Source organism: Peromyscus eremicus, chromosome 16_21, assembly GCF_949786415.1.
Source record: "Peromyscus eremicus chromosome 16_21, PerEre_H2_v1, whole genome shotgun sequence".
In the NCBI taxonomy this organism is placed as follows: Eukaryota; Metazoa; Chordata; class Mammalia; order Rodentia; family Cricetidae; genus Peromyscus; species Peromyscus eremicus.
Window position 1 is genome coordinate 2,048,310 of NC_081432.1, and position 21,463 is coordinate 2,069,772.

Sequence of the window (21,463 nt, forward strand, 5' to 3'; positions counted from 1 at the left end):
TTGTGTCTGTATGGCTTATGTGTGAATGCTTTTTGAAGTGGTTATAAATTCAATTGTAGACATTTCTCAATGCCTTGGGAAATTTCAATCCTAGGTCACTAAAGACAGAGTCTCCTAATGTCCTTATCCCTTATCTTTTCCTGATAAAGGGCTGTGGCTGGGCTCAGTGGCCTTCTTTAGCAGGTGTCCCTGGCAATAAGATCCTGTCCTGTGTGGAGACTGCAGAGTTCCCTTTAGTTTCAGACCCTGAAGGTTCATGATTTCCTTCCTCAGATGCTGTATCTCCAAACAATTCCTGGGCCAACTATAATTTAGATAAAAATAGAAGTTGTACGAAATACCCAGCACACACCATCAGTAGCAGCGTGATGAGCAAGGCCACGAACACCAGCAGGTTTGTGGCATCTTACAGCCAGGGTGGTCGTCTGTGTAGGTACTTCAGCAGCGTGCTGCTCATTCTCTGTCCACACTGGTCCGTGGATGTCTTAGGGTTTCTATTGCTATGAAGAGACACCATGACCACGGCAACTCTGATGAAGGAAAACATATAATTGGGACTGACTTACACTTTCAGAGGGTTAGTCCGTTATTGTCCTGGCGGGAAGCAAGGCAGATGCAGGCAGATGTGGTGCTGGAGAAGGACTGAGGGTTCTTCCATCTTGATCTGCAGGCAACAGGAAATGATCTGAGACATGGGTATCCTGAGCACAGGAGAACTCAAAGCCCACCCCCACAGGAACATACTTTCTCCACAAGGCCACACCTCCTAAAAGCGCCACTTTTTTGGGAGGCTAATTTCTTTCAAACCACCACAGTGGACTTCAGCATCTTCTCAGCCACCCAGGAGGGTGTGACAAAGGATGTCAGGCCCTCTAACTACAGGTTCAGTCGCCCTCTGTAGGCGTCACTGGCAGATGTTTGCTTTGAGATCGGGTCTCGTTGATCTCAGGCTGCCTTCAAACTCACTATGTGGCCAAGGCTGGCTTTGAACTTCTGACATCCTGCCTCCACCTCTGCAGTTCTAGAATTAGAGGCATGCACCTCTGTGCTCAGCTAGTTTGTGGTGTTTGCACACATGTGTACCATGGCACCTTGGTCATTTCGCCCTCACTAGTCTCCCTGTCCTGCCTCTCCTGCTGCCCCTCCCCCAGTGGTCCCCTGCTCTTCCTGTCTCACGTGTTTAAATCTAGAGTCCTCATACGAACACACATGTGTGAAGTCACACATAGCTTCAATACAGTTGCTCCTGTCTCCACTGGAAAAAAGACTCTCAGTGGGAGCCCGTATCTGAATCCAGGACAGTAGTGACCCTGTCCACACCCCATGTGTTATGTGTACACACTCCTAAGATAAAGTTAATAAATAAAATACAGTCTTTAAAGGCAAGCAAACACCCACAGGCTTTAGAAGAGTCCCACACTGAGCTCTGTTAGAACCCTGAGTTCAGCCGAAGAGTAACTAAGATAACCCAAACCAGGGATTCCTCATGAGGAAAACAGTGACCACATTCTTTAAGGTGGCACTGGACTATGGTGACAAACAGATAGAATGGGGAGATATTACCTGCTCTTCTCATTGTGATGGCAAAATACACAATAGTAACAAGGAGAAATTATTTATTTCGGCTCGTGATTTGAAGGACAGTTCATCTGGGGACAGCATGGTGGCAGGAGAGGTGTGGGATGTGCTGGCAGAAGTGTGAGGCAGTGGTCTCATTTCATCACAGGGGAGACAGGAGATACACATGATGGGGCCTGAGCAGATCCTGAAGGCACAAGCGAGTCACATGAAGTGACCCATGTGTCTATGGCTCCTACTCCTGCTGTGGCTTTCTGTTTCCCACAGTGCACCTCATGGGGTGTGCCCTGTGATCAGCTGACTGAAGAAGAGAGGAGGGCTGGATTGACAGGTTCTGCTCACTGCGAAATCACCATTTAGAAATGGACAGCTGCTGTATTACAGCCCATTTCTGGGACAATCCTGAACAATGATGAAGGAAATCTTCACAGAGGCTAGAACTTTTGGCAAGGCAAGTGATTGTACATTTTTTAGTGGAGGGAACTATGGCCAGGTTTAGAAACACATTAGCATAAACACCAAGGGGAAAAATGGGAGGTGCAAGATGAGCCAGTTTCTCAGGATACACCCCATTAGCTCCAGCTGGTGACATTTCCTGACCAGCGATAACACGATCCATGAGGAACACATCACTAGTGCAAGGTTTCCCGGGCGTGTTCAGGAGCTGGTCCGAGAGCAGAGTGCTCTTTTTCAAGCACCCTTGGTATAGCTGTTGATATTTGCAAGGATGTGAATTCCATCCCAGTGGGTGCAATCAGCTGCTTTTTCATTGCTGAGAAACAGCAGCTGCAGAGGCCTCACCAGTCCCTCTCTGGCACTAAAAGCCTGGGGTTCTTGGTGAGACAGTGGCCTTCGGTCCTCCAAGGAAGTCCACAGAAGCTGGGTTCTGATGTCACTGAAGAATGGTGGTGGCAGCTGTGAGGGTTTTTCTGGTGCAAGGGCATCTTGGCAGTTGGTAGCCAAGGAATACCACAAAGTCACACCATGCAACAAACCTCACACAAAGACTTATTGAGGAGAACACAGAATGGTGGCTGCCTCTAAAGGGGACAGAGACAGCAGAGGGCCTGGTGGAGGGGAGGGCTTTTACAGGGTTTTGGAGCATGTGCAGTGAGCTAGTGGAAATATACAGTATGGATGATGTATTGCTGTATTGCTTGAAAGTCAGCTTTGAGAAACATTGTTTGGTAGTTAACCCTGAGTTGATGGGGTAGGGATTATCAAGTCTTGGAGCTCAGAGACAGGCCAGGGCCAGGGTAAGTTTCCACTGACCTGTTACTGATGGACCAGCCTGACTCCATCTTACTGACAGAGGCCATTTTGTTATAAGGTCAAAACACAATCATTTCTATTTGCTGCAAAATTCAAGCTTGACTGTGCCTCACCTGTTTTCTGGATTTGACATGCCCCCCACCTGTGGAGTTTGACTCACAGCCTGAATGTACCTTGATAAGATGTTCTGCCAAGTAATTAGAAAATGTTCAGTCAAGTCCCTACATAACCAAAATTCTTCTGGGAAACCCAATCCTTGAAACCCCCCCAGTCTTGCAGGGTTTTTGGACACTGTAAACCCTACTCTGTAGATGCAATTCTAAAAGGTCTTATTAAATGAGAAACAGAGCCAAATAAAGAGTTAAAAGCCCAGAGATTGAGCAGTAGCCAAGAGCTAAGACCACCTTATCTTACCACTCGCTGCTGTCCTTCCCCTGAGAAAGAGACCTTCTTCCTGTTTCCTGTCTTTTTATTGCATTTTTGTTCTGTCTTCTCTTTGGCTCTAAACCCAACCACATGACTTCCTCATCACTGCCTGTATATAAAGACCTCCAGGTCTCTATGGTTCATACTGAGATTAAAGGTTCCAGTCACTGCTTGGCTGTGTCCTTGAACACACAGAGACTGCCTGCCATGTGATCGGATTAAGGGCATGTGCCACCACTGTGGGACTTGTGTTAAATGGCTTGCTCTCTGCTCTGATCCCCAGCCATGGCTGACAGAAAATAAACCTTTCACAATTTGACCAAAGAATCTGGGTAATGGTCTTTACTCTTGTCCAGTGGGATTAACATTACCCTACAGCAGCCACGCAATATGATGGATAAACTCAACAGTGAGACTCATACAAGGCAGATGGACTTGCCAGCATGGTGTGAAGGCAAGCAGGGAAAAGGAAAAGCTTTTCTCTAGACCTTTTTATCTGGGGTCACCAAAAGGGGCTCCCCATATTCAGGGTGGATCTCTCCTCTATATAACTTGATCTTGGAAGTCCCTCACGGGCATGCCCAGTGTCTTGTCTGTTTGCTGGTTCCAGATCCAGTTAACACTGAAATTAGACGTCAACCATCACCAGCTTCAACATGTTCAGTGCTCAGATGGTGGATCATGAAAAATATGACCCTTATGCAAGCAGAGAGTCCCTCACCTCTCAGTGAGAGCATTCCTGAAGGCCTGACAAAGAGGATGTAGAAAGTTGGCTCTTGTTTCCAGGGTGCATGCAGTCTCTCAGATGCCTCCTAGTCTACTGCTTCATATTTTTTGTAAAAAAAAAAATTCTTTATTTCTATGTATATGGGTGTTTTGTTTGCATGCACATCTGTGCACCACATGCATGCTGTATCCAAGGAGTGCAGATGCCCTGGAACCAGAGTTACACATGGTTGTTAGCCTACTATGGATGCTGGGAATCAAATTCAGGTCCTCTGAAGAGAAGCCAAGTGCTCTCAACCACCATCTTTCCAGCCCCAAGCAATTATACTCCTGATGTGTGTACTAATGAGTTTTATGTCAACTTGACATACAAACTAGAGTTATCTGAAAGGAGGGAATCTCAATTGAGAAAATTCCTCCATAAGATCCGGCTATAAGGCATTTTCTCATTAGTGACCAATGCGGGAGGGCCCAGCTCATTGTGGGAAGTTCCATCCCTGGGCTGGTGGTCCTGGGTTCTATGAGAAAGAAGGCTGAGGAAGCCATGAGGAGCTTGCCAGTGAGCAGCTCCTCTCAATGACCTCTGCTGGATTCCAGTCTCCAGGTTCCTGCCCTGTGTGAGTTCCTGTCCTGACTCCCTTAGATGATGAACAGAGCTGTGGAAGTGTGAGCTGAACAAACCCTTTCCTCCCCACCTTGCCTTTTGGTCCCGGTGTTTCCTTGCAGCGATGGAAACCCTGACTAAGACAGTGTGTCAACCCAGCCAACCATTAGATGCAATCCTCGTTTGCTTTCTTTGCTGGGACAAACACTGTGACCAAAAGCATCTCAGAGTGGCAGGGTTTATCTGGATTGCAGGTTACAGCCTGTCCTTGGAGCTGGAGACAGAAACTGAAGCAGAGACCATGAGACATGCTCACTGACCAGCTCTCTCTGGCTTCCTTTTATACACCTCAGACACACCTGCCTAAGAGCGGTAGTGTCCACAGTGAGCTGGGCCATCCTGAATCTGTGCAGCACCCACTGCTTAGGTCCTAGAACCCTGGCTAGGGCCAGTGAGGGAATGAACAAAGGACAGACACACAGACAATGAAGCTGGGATAAGGTGGGTTTCTCTAATGCCACTGACACCTCCACATCCTGGAACCTCCACATGTTAACAGGAACAGCAGAGAAGGGGTTAGCTAGTGTGGGTACGAGGTCTGTATCGGTGAGCAGTCTCAGGCTATAAACACCCAGGAGCAGGAAGCCACAGTTGGTGATCTCTGCACACATGATCAATAGATCACAGACATGCAGATGTGGACTCCTAAGTTTCGAAAGCTTTGCCATCCATCTTGAGCCAGGCTGTATTGAAATGGCCTTGTCAATGTTCCATGGGCCGTTAGTTCTTGGAGTCCTCAACCGGCCATGCCCATGTCAAAATACACATTCTCCCACTCACTCACTTCCTCTGCTCCCTACAAATCAGCCACCAAGGAAATGCCCACAAACATACCCACAGGCCATTCTGATGGAGGTAATGTGAGCACGAGGCTCACTCTTCCCAGGTGAACATTGACAAGATTAGCCCCCACAGAAAGCAAACCTGTATTTGTAGTTGGTTATGTGCTGTCAGCAACACCAGCCACAGAAGACACCATCTGGATTATTTTGATACTTTTAGTTTTATGTGTATGAGTATTTTGTACGTATGTCTGTGCACATCTGTGCAGTGCCCAGGGAGGCCAGAAGAGGGCGACAGATCCCCTGGAATTGCAGTCAGATGGTTGTGAGCAACCATGTGGGAACTGGGAACCAAACTTGTCCTCTGTGAGAGCAGCCAGTGCTCTTAACCATTGACCCACATCTCCAGCCCCACCATCTGGTTATTTTTGAGGTAGATCATGGGGCTCATTAACTCCTACTGCAGGCACCACCTGCAAGAACGTTTCTAGAGGTTGGAAGAGGGCGGCTGCTGCACTGGTGTTTTGGAAGAGCTAAGGGGTCACATTGGTTATGGGATTTGACATCTCCCTCTCACCCGTTTGAGTTTTTACTGGGTAACTAAACCCACAGTGACATGTCCTAGTCAGGGTTTCTATTGCTGTGATGACACACCATGACCAAAAAAACTTGAGGAGGAAAAGGTTTGTTCAGTTTTCATACACAGTGCTGTTCACCATTGAAGGAAGTCAGGACAGGAAGTCGCACTGCACAGGAACCTGCAGGCAGGAGCTCATGCAGAGGCCATAGAGGAGTGCTCCTTACTGCCTTGCTCATCATGGTTTGTTTAGCCTGCTTATATTTTCTACCCTGTGGTTTTTCAAGACAGGGTTTCTCTGTGTAGCTCTGGCTGTACTGGAACTTCAAATTCAGGGATCCACCTGCCTCTGCTGCCCAAGTGCTGGGATTAAAGGTGTTTGCTACTATGCCCAGTTCTGGGCCTTTCTTATAGAACCCAAGACCACCAGCCCAGGGATGGCACCAACCAGTGGGCTAGGCCCTCCCTCATGAGTTACTAAATAAGAAAATGTTTGCCAGGTTGTGGTGGCACACCTTTAATCCCAGCACTTGAAAGGCAGAGGCAGGTGGATAACTGAGTTCAAAGCCAGCCTGGTTTACCAAGTTCCAAGATAGCCAGAGCTACACACACACTTTTTTTTTGTTTTTTTTTTTTTTTGGGGGGGGGGAGGGGGAGAAAAGGGGAGGAGAGAAGGAGAGAGGAAGTGCCCTACAGGCTTTCCTACAGCCTGATCTTCTGGCAGCATTTTCTTTTTTTTCTTTTTTTTTTTTTTTAAAGATTTATTTATTTATTATGTATACAGTGTTCTGTCTGCATATACACTTGCAGGTCAGAAGAGGGCACCAGATCTCTTTATGGATGGTTGTGAGCCACCATGTGGTTGCTGGGAATGGAACTCATGACCTCTGGAAGAACAGCCAGTGCTCTTAACCTCTGAGCCATCTCTCCAGCCCCGTTCTGGCAGCATTTTCTTAGTGAAGGCTTCCTCCTCTCAGATGACTTCGGCTTCTATCAAGCTGACATAAACTATCTGCGGTTGACAGGAAGGGGACTCTAATGGTAACTAAGTGGGGGACCTAGCAAGGCTTGTCTGGAGTTTTCTGGATTTCTCTGTGAAAATCTACCAGAAATGGGGATCTCAAGCAGGAGAGATGGCTAAGTGGTAAGAGCACCTGATGCTCTCACAGAAGACCCAGGTTTGATGGCTAGCATTCATGTCAGGTAGCTCTCATGACCACCTGTAACTCCAGTTCCAGAGGACACAGTGCCCTCTTCTGGCCGACATGGGTATTGCACATTTGGTGTCTTTACATACAATCAAAACACACATACAATAATCTGAAAATAAAAACAAAAAACCTAATAGACTGAAGCATTGGGCCTTATCTAAAGCACTCCAGGTTCATGTGAGGCCCTGACCTGGCAAAGCCTCTCGCCTAAGTCTTGGACTGTTCTCTGCAGAGATCATCCTCCTCGACAACTCAGTACAGAGACGCACAGGGAGGGTACCAAAGCTATGGTGCTGTCCAGCAGCTGCTCCTTCCCAGCAATCCTGGGTTCTGAGGCATGTCTTTCTGAATCCATATTTCCCCAGGTGACCAAGAGTCCTCCCCTTCTGAGCCACACCTCCCACAGGCTCTTCCAGTCACAGAAAAACCAGCACTCTTAGACAGGCTCGGGGTGGGCGGGACTTTTGTTATGTATGTGGAGAGCTCAGCCACTCAAAACTGCTTGACACTCAGTGTCATGCCAAGGCTCTGAGGACACACAGGTGCCCAGGCCTACTAGAGAGGACAGTCCCTCAGACAACACAATGCAGCATAGGAAAAAGGTCATTCTGGGAGCATGCGGGAAACAGAAATCAGTATTTGAGGCAGGTCGGTGTGAACATTCCAGCCAGGTAGACCTGGGTGTGAACACCCCCTCAGAATGCCTGTGAGTGCGGAGGAGGCTGGCTGCACACCAGCATTCTAAACTGAACCGCCAGGATCTGAAATCTCAAACCAGCAACACAGGTTCCAGCCTTTGTATGGCCAGAACGGTCAGGGCCATGGGCGGGTGCCTCATCCAGGCCTGGCCCTGAAGACACTATGCTCTTCACTCTGGCCTGTCACACTTTCACCCCACACCTCCTGCCCCTGCCCCTCCGGGGATCCAGGGACACGACCAAGAAGCTCAGGATAAACATGGAACAGGTACAGATCCATATCTAAGAAACTTCACACATGACCTTCTAGACTCAGATCAAACAGGAAAAATGAAGACAGGCTTCAGCCCTGCCCTGGGTGATGCTGTGTCCTTTCATCTCCCCTACCCAAGGACCCAGGCTCTCTGCACAGGTGAGCTGCCCGGGGGGAGGAGATGCCGCAGCTGCCCCAGGCCCTGCTTAGAAGTGCAGGACGACTGGGAGGCACAGGCCCTGGTGCTGGAAACCCAGAAGCTGAGGGAGCAGATGAGATGCTGGGACCAGGACCATGTTCTCTCTACATCCCGACTCCAGGCAGTGTCCCTCAGTCACCTCCCACAGCCACTTTAGGATGAGACTGACACCAGGAAGGGAAATCAGGAAGGGAAGCCCACTGGGGAGCCCCAGCCTCTTGGGTTTGGACCATCCTCACTTTGACCTGCCCCACAACAGGGCTCACACTCAAGCCCTGAGCAGTACAGACGAAGCGCTACACACACACCAGACACAGCTGTTTCATTCTTCGTTTTGTTAAAAAAACAAACAAACAAACAAACAACTCTGATAAATCAGGAAGAGGTGTAGGAGTGGTGCTGACGGCGGAGGGAAGCGTGGACAGGATAGGATGAGGACTGGTGGGGGCGGGGCCAGTGGTGTCTCCACCCTGATCCTTGGTGTCCTCTTCTGATTGGACAGACAGACTGCCACAGTCCAGAGTGGGTGATTCCTCTACCGCGTCTGTTCAACTGAAGAAAAACAGCAGCAGTCACAACAAGACACAAAAGGGAAATATCCCCCCATGCATGCATGCACTCACTCACTCATGCAAGCAACTCTTGGTGTTGCAGGTTCAGAGGATGCACTTGGAGTGAGAGAAGAGAAACCCTGATCAAGACAGACCCACACAAAGGTCCACACAGCAGCCTGAAAACTCCAGAGGGGCAGCAGCAGCCACTCAGCACCGGAGGTCACTACCCAGAGCAGGTTTACACGGGGCACTAACTGCTGTGGAGCAATCCTCTTCTACACTATGAATATGTATTACTCTCATTGGTTAAGATAAAGCTGACAGGCTGTTAGCTGGGCAGGAAGTTAGGTGGGAAAGCCAAACTGAGATTGATGGGAAGAGGAAGGCAGAAGTCGCCAGCGAGATACAGAGGAAGAATGCTTCACTGAGAAAAGGTATCAAGCCACGTGGCTAGACACAGGTAAGAATTATGGGTTAGCTGGGCAGTGGTGGCGCACACCTTTAATCCCAGCACTCCGGAGGCAGAGCCAGGCAGATCTCTGTGAGTTCAAAAGCCTGGTTTACAGAGCGAGATCCAGGACAGGCACCAAAACTACACAGAGAAACCCTGTCTCGAAAAAACCAATAATAAAAAAGATGCTTCAGTGAGTAAATGTGCATGTCAGCAAGCCTGACAACCTGAGTTCACCCCAAAGAATCCACAGGTAGAGAACAGACAGCCTCAAGTTAGCCTCAAGTTGTCCTCTGATCTCTACCTGTGTTGTGCATGTGTACACACACACACACACACACACACAGAGTATTAAAAGTTAAAAACCGTGCAAAGCTACCCAGAGAAACCCTGTCTCGAAAAACAAAAACAAACAAACAAAAGACCAAAAAACAAACAAACAAAAAACAAAACAAAACAAAACACCAAACCAAAGGGAAGAGGAGGCAGCAGGGTGAGGGTGTGCTCACTGTAGGAGGAGATGTCGATCTCATCAGGCAGCTCACTGATGTTGACCTCAAAGCGGTCCTGCACGTCATTGAGGATCTTAGCATCATTCTCATCCGACACAAATGTGATGGCCAAGCCCTTGGTACCAAACCGGCCTGCTCTGGCCACCTGGAAGGAGACCAGGGGAAGATCACAAGCCTCAAGGAGACAGCAGAGGAAGGTGCACACAACACACACACAGGAAGTGGGGTGAGGGCGGGCAGCTTACCCGGTGCAGGTAGGTGTCCGAGTCCTCTGGCATGTCATAGTTGAAGGCGATGTTCACACGCTCAATGTCCATGCCTCGGCCAAACAGGTTGGTAGCCACAAGAATCCGCCTCTGGAAATCCTTGAACTGCTGATACCGAGACAGCCTTTGTGAGGAAGGAGAGGAAAAGATTGAGATCCCTTCTCACCACACCTTTTCCTCCCCAGGACACAAAGCCCTCGTCTCCAATCACCTCTCCTCCTGGGGCATCCCACGGTGGATAGCAATGGCTGGGAAGTTCTGCTCCACTAGAAGCTGGGCCAGGGCGATGCACCTCTGCACGGACTTCACAAAGATCACCACCTGGGGAGGACGAGCATGATGTATGTACAAGTTTCCCAGAATCTCACCTTTTTTTTTTTTTTTTTGGTTTTTCGAGACAGGGTTTCTCTGTGTAGCTTTGCGCCTTTCCTGGAACTCACTTGGTAGCCCAGGCTGGCCTCGAACTCACAGAGATCCGCCTGCCTCTGCCTCCCAAGTGCTGGGATTAAAGGCGTGCGCCACCACCGCCCGGCTCACCTTTTTTGTTTTTAAAGTTTGTGTGTATGGGTGTTTTGCCTGCATGTATGCCTGTGCACATGCATGCCTAGGGCCTGGAGAGCCAAAAGAAGACACTGGACCCTCTTCCCCTGCCAACTGCAGTCACATGACTGGGAGCTGACATGTGAGAATTGAACTTGGGAACCCTGTAAGAACAAATGTGCTCTTAACCTCTGAGCCACTTCTCCAGCCCCAGGAATCTCACTGTTGAAATTTTTTAAATGTATGTATCTGTGTGTTTGTGTGAATATGTGCAGGTGTGTGCAGGTCCCCTCAAGGCCAGAAGAGTGTGCTGCATCCCCTGGGGCCAGTTACAGGCATAGGTGCCAGGGAGAGAGTCGGATCCTCTCAAAGAGCAGGAGGTTTGTTCTGAGACAGGGTTTCTCTACGTAGCCCTAGTTATCCTTAAACAGATTATGCAGCCTAGGCAAGGACCAACCTTGAACTCACAAAGATCCCCGTCTCTGACTACCCAATGCTTGGGATTAAAGATCTGTGCCAGCACACCTGGCAGCTTTTCCCCCCTTATCTTTAGTTTCTGTGTATCCCCTGGTTGTCCTGGAACTCAACTCTATAGACCAGGTTGTCCTTGATCTCAAGAGACTTGCCTGCCTCTGCCTCCCAAGAGCTGAGATTAAATGCAAATGCCAACACCACCCAGTAGAATTTCTAAAAGAATTCCTCAGTCCCTTATTCCATCTCAAATCTCCCTTCATAAATGTTCTTTTCTGCTCTTGAACCCAACTGCCTGGTATCTGAGCTGCCATGGACAGAAGACCTTAAACGGACACACAAGAGTGAGGCGACCTCAGGAAAATGCTAAGAATTCCAACTACAGTCTAGAAAGGCAGATGATCCTCTTCAAACACTAAGAACCCACAGTGGCTCTGCAGCCAGCTTAGCACAGGCTGACACTGCTGCTCTGAGGTGAGCACAGGAGACGACAGCAGCCTCCACCTCAGAACCCATCCCAAGGCTTTTCTCCACTTACTGAGTCAACAAGTTCTCTACCTCAGCTCGCTCACCCAGCCACTCCACTTCCCACTGCAGACCTGCTCCTCCACTCTCACCTCTTCACATACTTGGCTCCTTCAATCACAGGCTACTTCTACACAGGCTCGGCCACAGCTGGAGATGTCCAGTGCTCACACCCACACAGACCCTCAATACTGACCTGGTTGAACTCGAGGACATCGAGAAGGTCAAAGAGCTTCCGGTTCTTCTCGTTGTCCTTCAGTTTCACGTAGTATTGCTGCAACCCGTGCAGCGTCAACTTGGTCTCGTCATCCACGAAGATCTCCATAGGCTGAGGGAAGGAGGGGTGGGGCAGGAGGAGGGCAGAGTGGGGGGGTTAAACCTGGGGGGGTGGAGGACGCTGATCTCCAGTTCACCCCATGGACGGATGGGGAGGAGAGAGAAGACTGAAAACCCCTCCCCATCACACTCTGTACTCAGGACCCTTTCCAGTTAGATCTGGTAGCATCTGCATTCCCTGAATTTTAAGAAGCCTGAGGATGGTCAGAGGAGAAGGAACTCTGCACAGAGCAGGGACGCTCCCAGTTGCAAGGTGCCAGTGTCAGATGAGGTGGTGGGGGAAAGAGAACAGGGGGAGATGGTGCTCAAGGGAGAGCATGGCCAGAGCACACAGGAGAGGCAGTGGCCATGGGGCCTGGGCACTGGCACCAGAACAGGAAGGAGGACTGCCCCGCTCAGCTGTCCTCTCAATGCACCTCAGCAAATGTCCTCAGGACCACACGGTTGCAATGGACATAGTCAAAAACCCACTCAAACCCGGGGTTAGTGGCACACTGTGATCCCAGCTCTCGGTAGTTGAAGTAAAGTCTTTTAAAATGTCATTAAAAAGAAGAGGTGAGGGACATTCTGTACTCAAACCACTAGAGCCAACTTTAGAAGAGACTCGTCTCTAAAGTCAGAGTCAAACCATGTGCATGTTCAAGGTGAGGGATCAACACATGGTCCTAGACAGCAGGAAGTGCAGCTCTTTCTCACAACTTCCTCGGCTAGTCCGGGCCACCTTCTGGAGTTAACTCAATCAGCACATTTTTGCCTTTTCCTGACTTTCTCTCTCTTCTGGTACCAGGCAAAGACACTAAGCAGCTTGTCCTGACCCTCTGGGTTCCCTTTCTCTGGAGCCTCACTCCCTGCAGGTGCCTACAGATCTCCATCACCAAGCTTCTGGAACTCTCACTGAAAAAAAAAAGCATGGCTTCTCTCTTCCTCTTCCCCATCAGCTGTGAGATTTACAGCTTCCCTGCCCTGTTGCTTTTCTCCAAAGTTCTAATGATCTTTTAGTATCCATGGTGAAAAAGACAATAGAAAGGAATTGACCTTACATTTTATAAAAAAATCAGTAACAAAATATATACCCTGCCCTAACCCTTGAAGGGGAGGAAGGAACATAAACACGGAAACAGACACCAGTTAACTGCAGGCAGGACTTCCCTACTCTCCATACCGTCTTGAGAGACAGTTCACATAGAGCCAGGGGTGAGGAGGGGGTGTCACAGAAGCCTCTTCCAGAAAGCAGGCTGGCAAGGCAGCTCCCCAAGTAAGACTCAGCCTCCTCTTAATTGTTCCCCAAGCCCAGCCCAAAAGAAAGCCATCTTCTCAAGAGGTGGAGCGGGGCAGGGAGGGAGAGACGCCCACTGCTCAGTCTCGGCACTGACACCCACAAACATCTCAGTGCAGCTTCCCATAGGACTTTTCCCATCACCCTCTTTAAAAAAAAGAAGAAAAAAAAAATCCACCACCCCACTCAGGACAGCCCTCCCAACAAGAACGGGGAAAATGGGGTACAGCACATTAGGTTCAGGAAAAAACCGGGAACAGAAAAAGAGGCTGGTTTGGTCCTCAGCATCCTGGTCAGGCTCCCGGTGGCCTCCGCTGCTGCCATCCACCGCTCGTAGGTCTGTATTCTCCCGCCGTGCCTCGGTGCTTCTCTGCTGCCAGCTCACATCAACCAAGGCTCCGATGGGCGCAAGGAGGTATGGGCAGAAGGAGTAGGGGACGGGGTCGAGGTGCCAAAGGCCCCCGCCCCTGGAGGTTGGGAGGGGCAGATGATGGTGCTGTTTGTTTGCTCTTCTTCTGGACAGGCCCTGACACTGACTGACTGTCCTTCTCGTGCGCTCCTGACACTGACATGTGTGAGTTTCGGTGAGCAGAGGCTCCAGCTCAACGCTCCATGCCACCTGAGAGTGTGTGGCTGTGGGGTGTGTAGGAGACGATGGGCGGGTGATAGGGCACAAAATCTTGCCCTACCCCCGACAAGGAGAAGAGGTTCAAAAATGTGTGATTTAAAAATGTCAAATACTACCCGCTCTCACGTTAACCCGACCAAGTCTTCCGGAGTTTCCCTGGCGCGCACAGACCCTATCACTAATTGTCTCTGCCTCTGTGGTTTTCTTCAAGGAGTCCTCACTCCCAGATAGACACAAGCTCCTTTCTTGGTGCTTGAAGGACAAGGGAGTCTGGAGGAAGAGGGCGAGGAGGGGGAGGAGGCATCGGGCGGGGAGTGGAGGGAGAGAAGGTAGAAGGGTATTTACATCTTGCATGAACTTGCGGCAGACTGGCCGGATCTCTTTGCTCAAGGTAGCACTGAACATCATGACCTGCTTCTCATGGGGGGTCATGCGAAAAATTTCCTGGACATCCCGACGCATGTCTGCAGGAAAAGAATCAGCAGAAGGGAATGAGTCTGTGATGTAGGTGCAGTGAGGCCACAGGCAATGAAAACCCAGAGGAAGTCACTGTAGAAACCTGGCCTCCTCTCTTCATTATCTCCAGGAACAAGCCAGGCTTGGTGGCACATGCCTGTGATCCCAGTACTTAGGAGGTGGAGGCAGGAAGATTAGGAGCTATGTACTGAGTTTTGAGATCAGCCTAGGCTACTGAGAGTGCTTAAAAAAAAAAAAAAAAAGGGCTGGAGAGATGGCTCAGCGGTTAAGAGCACTGGCTGCTCTTCCAGAGGTCCTGAGTTCAATTCCCAGCAACCACATGGTGACTCACAACCATTTGTAATGAGATCTGGTGCCCTCTTCTGGCAGGCAGAACACTGTATACATAATAAATAAATAAATATTCAAAAAAAAAAAAAAAAAAAAAAAAAAAGAAGCGGGCTCTGCCTATCTTTCTCCCCCTCTCTCTCTGTTCCCATGAGGTCACGTCTGCACCTCCTCTCTCCCCCTTTTCCCGTCTTTCTTTCCTTCAAAATAATAATAATAATAACAACATGAAAAAAGCGATACATTTAGAAAGGTACTTGGGGTCAGGCTCCTTTCTTTTTTTTTGGCCAAGAAATGTAACTGAACCTAAAATCCAAATTTATAAATTGGAGGTAAAATCCACCAGAGGCTCAGGAACTGCAGCCCTTAAACACAGAGTATGAGGCTGGAGAGAGGCCCAGCCTTTAAGAGCCCTTGCTGCTACTCCAGAAGACCTGGGTTAGGTTCCCAGCCTCCTCCACAACTGCCTGTAACTTAGAGCTCCAGGGAAATCCAGTGCCGCTGTTCTCTATGGGAACACACACACAATTAAAAATAATAAACTTAGAGCTTGCTTCAGCCGCACATACACTAAAACTGGAACTATACAGAGAAGATTAGCATGGCCCCTGCACAAGAACGACACAAAAATTTGTTAAGCATTCCATATTAAAAAAAACTTAAATCTTAAATACAAATTATTTTGCCACGTGTGGTAGTGCACCTCTTTAATCCCAGCACTCAGGAAGTAGCAGTGCTGATCTCTTGAGTTGTCAGCCTGGTCCACACAGCAAGTTTCAGGCTAGCCAGAGCTACACAGTGAAAAAACAGGACTCTGAAGACCAGCTCTTCTCCCTACACCAGTCTACAAAGCACTTACTCTGGACATCAGTCCACTCTGCTCCTTCACCTTCAACTCTAGTCTTACACCCGTTTGTTCAGGCAAATATGGCCCATCTAGTGCCCACCATTATAGTCTGCCATCTTGGACAGCCAAAGGCCATTTGGAAAGACCTCTCCGGGCCTACATGCTTCTCTACGCTCCCAACTAGCCAAAACCCAAATTCTTTTTCTTTTTTACTTTGTTTTTGTTTTTTTAAATTTTGTTTTAAAGGTAGGGTCTTACTATGTAGCCCTCGGCTGGCCTGTAATTCATAAAGATCCACCTGAGATTAAAGGCATTCAAGTTTTTTTGTTTTGGTTTTGATTTTTGGAGACAGAATTTCAGTGTGTAGTCCTAGCTGTCCTTGAACTTGCTCTGTAGACCAGGCTGGCCTCCAACTTAAGAGATCCACAGCCTTAGCCTTGTGCTGGGATTGAAAGTGTGCACGTGCACCTGCACCACCACCACCACCACCACCACCACCACCACCACCACCACCACCACCACCACCGAGCACGAGGTCATGTTATGTATGCGGGTGCTGCCCGCACGTTACGTCTATGTGCTCACAGAAGGCAGAAGAGGGCTTTGGATCCCCTGGAACTGGCAGTGTATATGGACACACACCGCCCACGTGGAACGTGCTGGATGGAAGCCAGGTCCTCTGGAAGAGCAGCCAGTTCTCTTAACCACTGAGCCCTCTCTCCAGCTCTCACCCCATGAACATCTCATAATGTATGGGTGTTTTGCCTGCATTTTTGGTCTGTGCTCCACTTTCATATGGTGTCCACGAAGACCAAGAGGCAGGAGAACTTCTTGATCTTGAATTACTACACTGTTACGAGGTGACAGGTAGGTGCTGAGATCAAACCCAGGTCCTCTGAAGGAGCAGCCAGTGCTCTTAACTGATGAACCATTTCTTTAGCACTGCCCAGCAGAATTCTTAACGTTTTCTTTTAACCCCACTTGGCACACTACAACACCAGAACACATGACCTGTGAACACTCAACAGATGAATTCCAGAATTTAACTTTAGAAACCTGCTCATTTATAAATTTCTGATCACACATGCTAAACTGCGGCGGTTCTCAACCTGTGGGTTGAGACCCCTCAGCGGAGTGTCGAATGACCTTTTACAAGGGTCCCATATCAGATATTTACATTACGATTCATAACAGTAGCAAAATTACAGTTATAAAGTAGCAACAAAAATGTTATGGTTGGGGGTCACCACAACATGAGGAACTATATTAAAGGGCTGCAGCATTAGAAAGGTCGAGAACCACTTCTACACTGGGATGGAGGGACAGGCCCAACAGGCCAGCATGCACAAGGCCCTGGGTTCAATGCCCAACACCAGGAGAGGAAAGGAAATGCAGAGCCATCAGTCATGGGTGATAGATCAGAGTCGTCCTTGCACACAAGTGCTCCAGTGTCCAACAAACATCATCTGGCTCCAAGGGTGCTCCCCAAACCACCTCAGCCCAGGCCCAAGCCCGGCCACTCACCGAGCTGTTCAAGCATCTTGTCACATTCATCCAAGATAAAGTGTTTAATGTGCTTGAGGTTCAGGCTCTTATTTCGAGCCAGGGCTAGAATTCGGCCAGGAGTCCCCACGACAATGTGCGGGCAGTTCTTCTTCAGCACCTCTTCATCCTTCTTGATAGACAGACCACCAAAAAACACTGCCACCTGTCAGCCAACAGGAAAGAAGTCTCTCAAGAAAGGAAAAGGCTCCAGTCTCCCGGGCCCCATTGTCTTCCTTTCTTCTTCTGAGATCAGGTCTCGCCATGTATCCCAGGCCGTCCTCTGCCTCACGGTGGATCAGCCTGTCTCTGCTACCCACGTGCTGTCACCGATGTCCCACTCTTAGCTGACTGTAAACCACTTAGCTTTCAGACCTGCAATGGCTCGTGAGCCTCCAAACAACCAGGTACGAAACAAAGGGACCTGCTCAGCACTGCAGGGCCGACTGGGGGCGGCTTACAGTGAGGGTTCAGTCCCTCTGCCCCCACCCAAACACATAGTAAGGGACACGTGACTCTAAAGCCATGGCTTCCTTAGAAGAATGAAGACAGCAAGATAAGTGTGAGCTCTCTCTCTCTCTCTCTCTAACACACACACACACACACACACACACACACACATACACACGCACCCCAAATACTAAGCTTTCCTTGCAACAGAGTCTGCGTGGCAGCTTTGGCTGACCTGGAGAGCCTGCCTGTGTCTGCCTCCTAAGTCCCGCCTTGTGTAAACCACTAGGTGAAGCTGGGATCTGAGCTTTAATCAAGTAACACAGTTTCAAGGGGAAAGGAACAATCCGGAAGCACACTGTCACATGCTTATTCTTTTTTTAAGATTTATTTATTATGTACACAGTGTTCTGCCTGCACGTATGACTGCAGGCCAGAAGCGGGCACCAGATCTCATTACAGATGGTTGGGAGCCACCATGTGGATGCTGGGAATTGAACTCAGGACCTCTGGAAGAACAGCCAGTGCTCTAATCTCTGAGCCATCTCTCCAGCCCTATCCAATGCTTATTCTATGGTAACCTCTTCCCATTCTCACTCCAAAACCACTAATAGTTAACAAGGTTTGTGGCAAACAGGAGCATCCTTGTCCAAAATGTTTTACCTTGTATCTACTAAGCTTTCAAATGTAAGTTTTGGAGGAAAGAGCAAGCTAAACCTAGGAGACCACACAGGTCCCAGGAGGACACTTTGTTGCAGAACAAAGAAAACGGGCAGACAATTCTGATTTTATAACTAGTAGGTGACTGACTGGGGAGGAGGGGGGAACGGCCATAGGGTACTCAGCCTAACTAGCTGGAACTACAGGCTTATACACCATACCCAGCCTCACCCCTACCCCTACCCAAGACCAAAAACATGTGCCACCACACCTGGCCCAGCCTCATATTTGATCCCAACCCTAAGAGCATTCTGGATGGAGCATGGAGGCCCATGTCTTTTATGCCAGCATTCGGAAAACAGAAGCATGTAGATTGCTGAGTTCAAGGCCAGCTTGGTCTACAAAACAAGTTCCAGGACAGTCATGGGTACAGAGAAACCCTGTCTCAAAAAACTAAATAGAGTAATGGGGAATGAAGGAAAAATAAAAATTAAAAAAAATGTTTGTGTGGTGGTGACGCACACCTTTAATGCCAGCACTGGGAGGCAGAGGCAGGTGAATCTCTGAGTTTGAGGCCAGTCTGGTCTATAGAGTGAATTCCAGGACAGCCAGGGCTACACAGAGAAACCCTGTTTAAATAAATAAAATCTGTCATGCTGTGTATCTGATGTGTGGGGTTTGGGGGAAGTGCATGTGAAGGCCGCAGGGCACCTGTGAACCTGGCTCCTCCTTCCACTTTTACACGGTCTGAGGGTCAGATTGAAGTCTTCAGGCTCGTGCGGCAAATACTTCAACCAGAGGCATTTCTCCGGCCCCCACTCTGGTTTTTAAGAAACTGCGTTCAGTTTAGGGTTCTGCCTCAGAATGACTAGTTTAAAACATGACAGGGCTCCAAAGCCACAGAGAAACCGTCTTGAAAAAACAAATACAGTGAGTGGGCGGGGGTGGCACCCTGTAACCCCGACCAAGCAGCAGCAGAGGAGGGCAAGCTCCTGTCCATGGTGAGATCCTTTCTTAACCAAACAAAACTACTATCTGTAAAAAATGTGAACAGGAGTGTCGTCCCCACCCTAACCAGAATGGGACCTCTACACATCACCTCTCCACCTCCTTTCGTCACAGCAGGCCACACACACCGAAGCACAGAAACTCATCATCTCCAAGTTCCAAAACGATGCCAAAGGCCAACACCAGGTAACACGGCCGAAGACACCAGCCACCTGTTACGGCCTTCTGACACCTTAAGGCCACACCAGAGCTGTTTAGAGCTTCTGCTCCCTCTTGCCACATCCACTCCCCAACTCAAGCAACCCACCAAGCAGTGCTGAGAACAGAAGAGTGCTCCCGCCAAGCCGGGTGGCAAAGGCCTGTCCCAACTACTCAGGAAGCTGTGGCAGGTGGCGCAAGTGCAAGGCCTACGCGGGTCATTTGATAAGAGTCAATCTTAGGGGGTAGCTCAGTAGCAGACTGTTCACTTAGCAGCTCGGGGCTCTGGAATCAGATTTACAATACCACAAAAAATAAACAAACAAAAGCGTGCTGTGGCAGCATCACCTAAAACCTCACTGTGAACTCTCAGGACACTGTACCCACAAGGGCAGCTACAGAAGAGCCTGCCATATACTAAAGGCTCCCATGCAGCCTACAGGAACTCGTCAGTTACAGCAGTGCCTCCTAAAGCCACTCAATGCCTTAGGGCAGTCAGCTGTTGCCCACACCTTCCCTGTCCCTTACCTTGACATTCGGCATGTACTTGGAGAAGCGCTCATATTCCTTGCTGATCTGAAAAGCCAGCTCCCTGGTGTGGCACATCACCAGCACAGACACCTTCGAGAGAGCAAATGGAGACACACAATGAACTCAGTCCTCAGTCATGCTCTCTCCAGAGTGACTGTCACAAAAGCATCTGGCAAACTGGGTGACATCAATTCTGAGATTTAAACCATGAATCCCATGCTGCTACAGAGCATCCCCTGAACTGCCCGAGGAGACCAGCTCTGAAAGCATCACGTAGCCTTCCAGTGCGTCGACCTCAAAGCCCTCCCAGCACTGCCCCAACATACCTGCCCCGTGATTGGCTCCAGCTGCTGCAGCGTGGCCAAGACGAACACTGCTGTCTTTCCCATGCCTGACTTGGCCTGGCACAGGACGTCCATCCCCAGAATGGCCTGCGGGATGCATTCATGCTGGACTAGAAGGAAAAGGGGGAGAGAGAGACTTTTTGCACCATGCCAAACCCTTTTCTTCCCAGTTGATATTCCAGATTTTAACTGGTCCCTGTCACCTTTCAGACTGACCCGCCCTATCCCTCTGTCCCGAGTCACATTTACACTCAAATCAAGCTGTAACTCTGTCTTAGCCTCAGGCCTCCTCGATGCCACACCCTCTTGCACCTACCAACAGCTCACCTTCAATGTTCCTGGCTGTCTTTCTCTTCCTTACCCTGTATGCCTACCACAGGCCATTCCTCCTACATAGGTTGCTTTTGGGTCATGAAACCGTGCAACCCTGGACAAAATGAAGGACTTGGTACCTGACCCAGAAGCCAGCACCTTTAAACCGATCATTAAGGTTTTCAGAGACCACAGTTGGCCTGGCCTGAAAACAGGAACTACAGATCCAGCCAGGCCCTCTCTCAAAGTCCAAACAGCCAGAAAGATGAAGACCAAGCAAACAGAAAAGCCAGGCACTGAACAAATGGCAGTCCTGTCTGACCAGAGCCAACAAGCAATTCCAGTGCTAACATCTGGGTACATTCTCATCGCCTGGCCTATCCTAAATATAAATTCCACCCTTACGATGCTTAACTGAGGTCTCTACGCACAACAATAAAATGTACCCTCGGATGGATGCTCAAAGCCACAGTCAACAATGGCCCGGAGCAGCTCTGGCTTGAGCAGGAAGTCTCGGAAGCCGGAGCTGTGGATGGAGACGTAGGAGCCCTTGACATCTTTCTTGGCAGGAGCTTCGGTCCCATCTCCCCCCGCTGCTGTCTCCACTTCATCGTCTTCATAGTCCAAGAGCTCGTTGTCCACATCATTCTCTGCCATAATTGGGCCGGCAGGGGGAGAAGGGTAAGTGGTCCGAGAGCAGGTGAGAAAGCAAGGGGAAAGAGAGGGGGTTGAGGAACAGCAAGGGGAAGACACTGGTTTGCTGACAGAAGAGCTGGGAGAGAGACAACAACAACAAAAAAAAACAGAAAAACTCATCAGTCA

At 49.3% G+C, this 21,463-nt stretch overlaps 1 protein-coding gene and 2 non-coding genes across 3 annotated transcripts; 1 reads left to right on the plus strand and 2 right to left on the minus strand.

The window, feature by feature from the left end:
- Nucleotides 1–8,706: 8,706 nt before the first annotated feature.
- On the minus strand, nucleotides 8,707–21,415 carry Ddx39b (DExD-box helicase 39B). Its single transcript, XM_059281585.1, has 10 exons — nucleotides 21,088–21,415; nucleotides 20,312–20,439; nucleotides 19,983–20,075; nucleotides 17,121–17,304; nucleotides 14,291–14,409; nucleotides 11,902–12,033; nucleotides 10,381–10,490; nucleotides 10,149–10,293; nucleotides 9,901–10,048; nucleotides 8,707–8,938 (listed from the first exon to the last, which is right to left on the minus strand). Exons 1-10 carry the CDS (start codon nucleotides 21,296–21,298, stop codon nucleotides 8,922–8,924), a joined length of 1,287 nt encoding a protein of 428 aa, XP_059137568.1. The 5' UTR covers nucleotides 21,299–21,415; the 3' UTR covers nucleotides 8,707–8,921.
- On the plus strand, nucleotides 15,298–15,402 carry LOC131894011 (U6 spliceosomal RNA). The gene has a single exon (XR_009374801.1). It is a non-coding gene; the product is annotated as a U6 spliceosomal RNA (small nuclear RNA).
- On the minus strand, nucleotides 16,992–17,067 carry LOC131894033 (small nucleolar RNA SNORD83). The gene has a single exon (XR_009374820.1). It is a non-coding gene; the product is annotated as a small nucleolar RNA SNORD83 (small nucleolar RNA).
- Nucleotides 21,416–21,463: the final 48 nt, after the last annotated feature.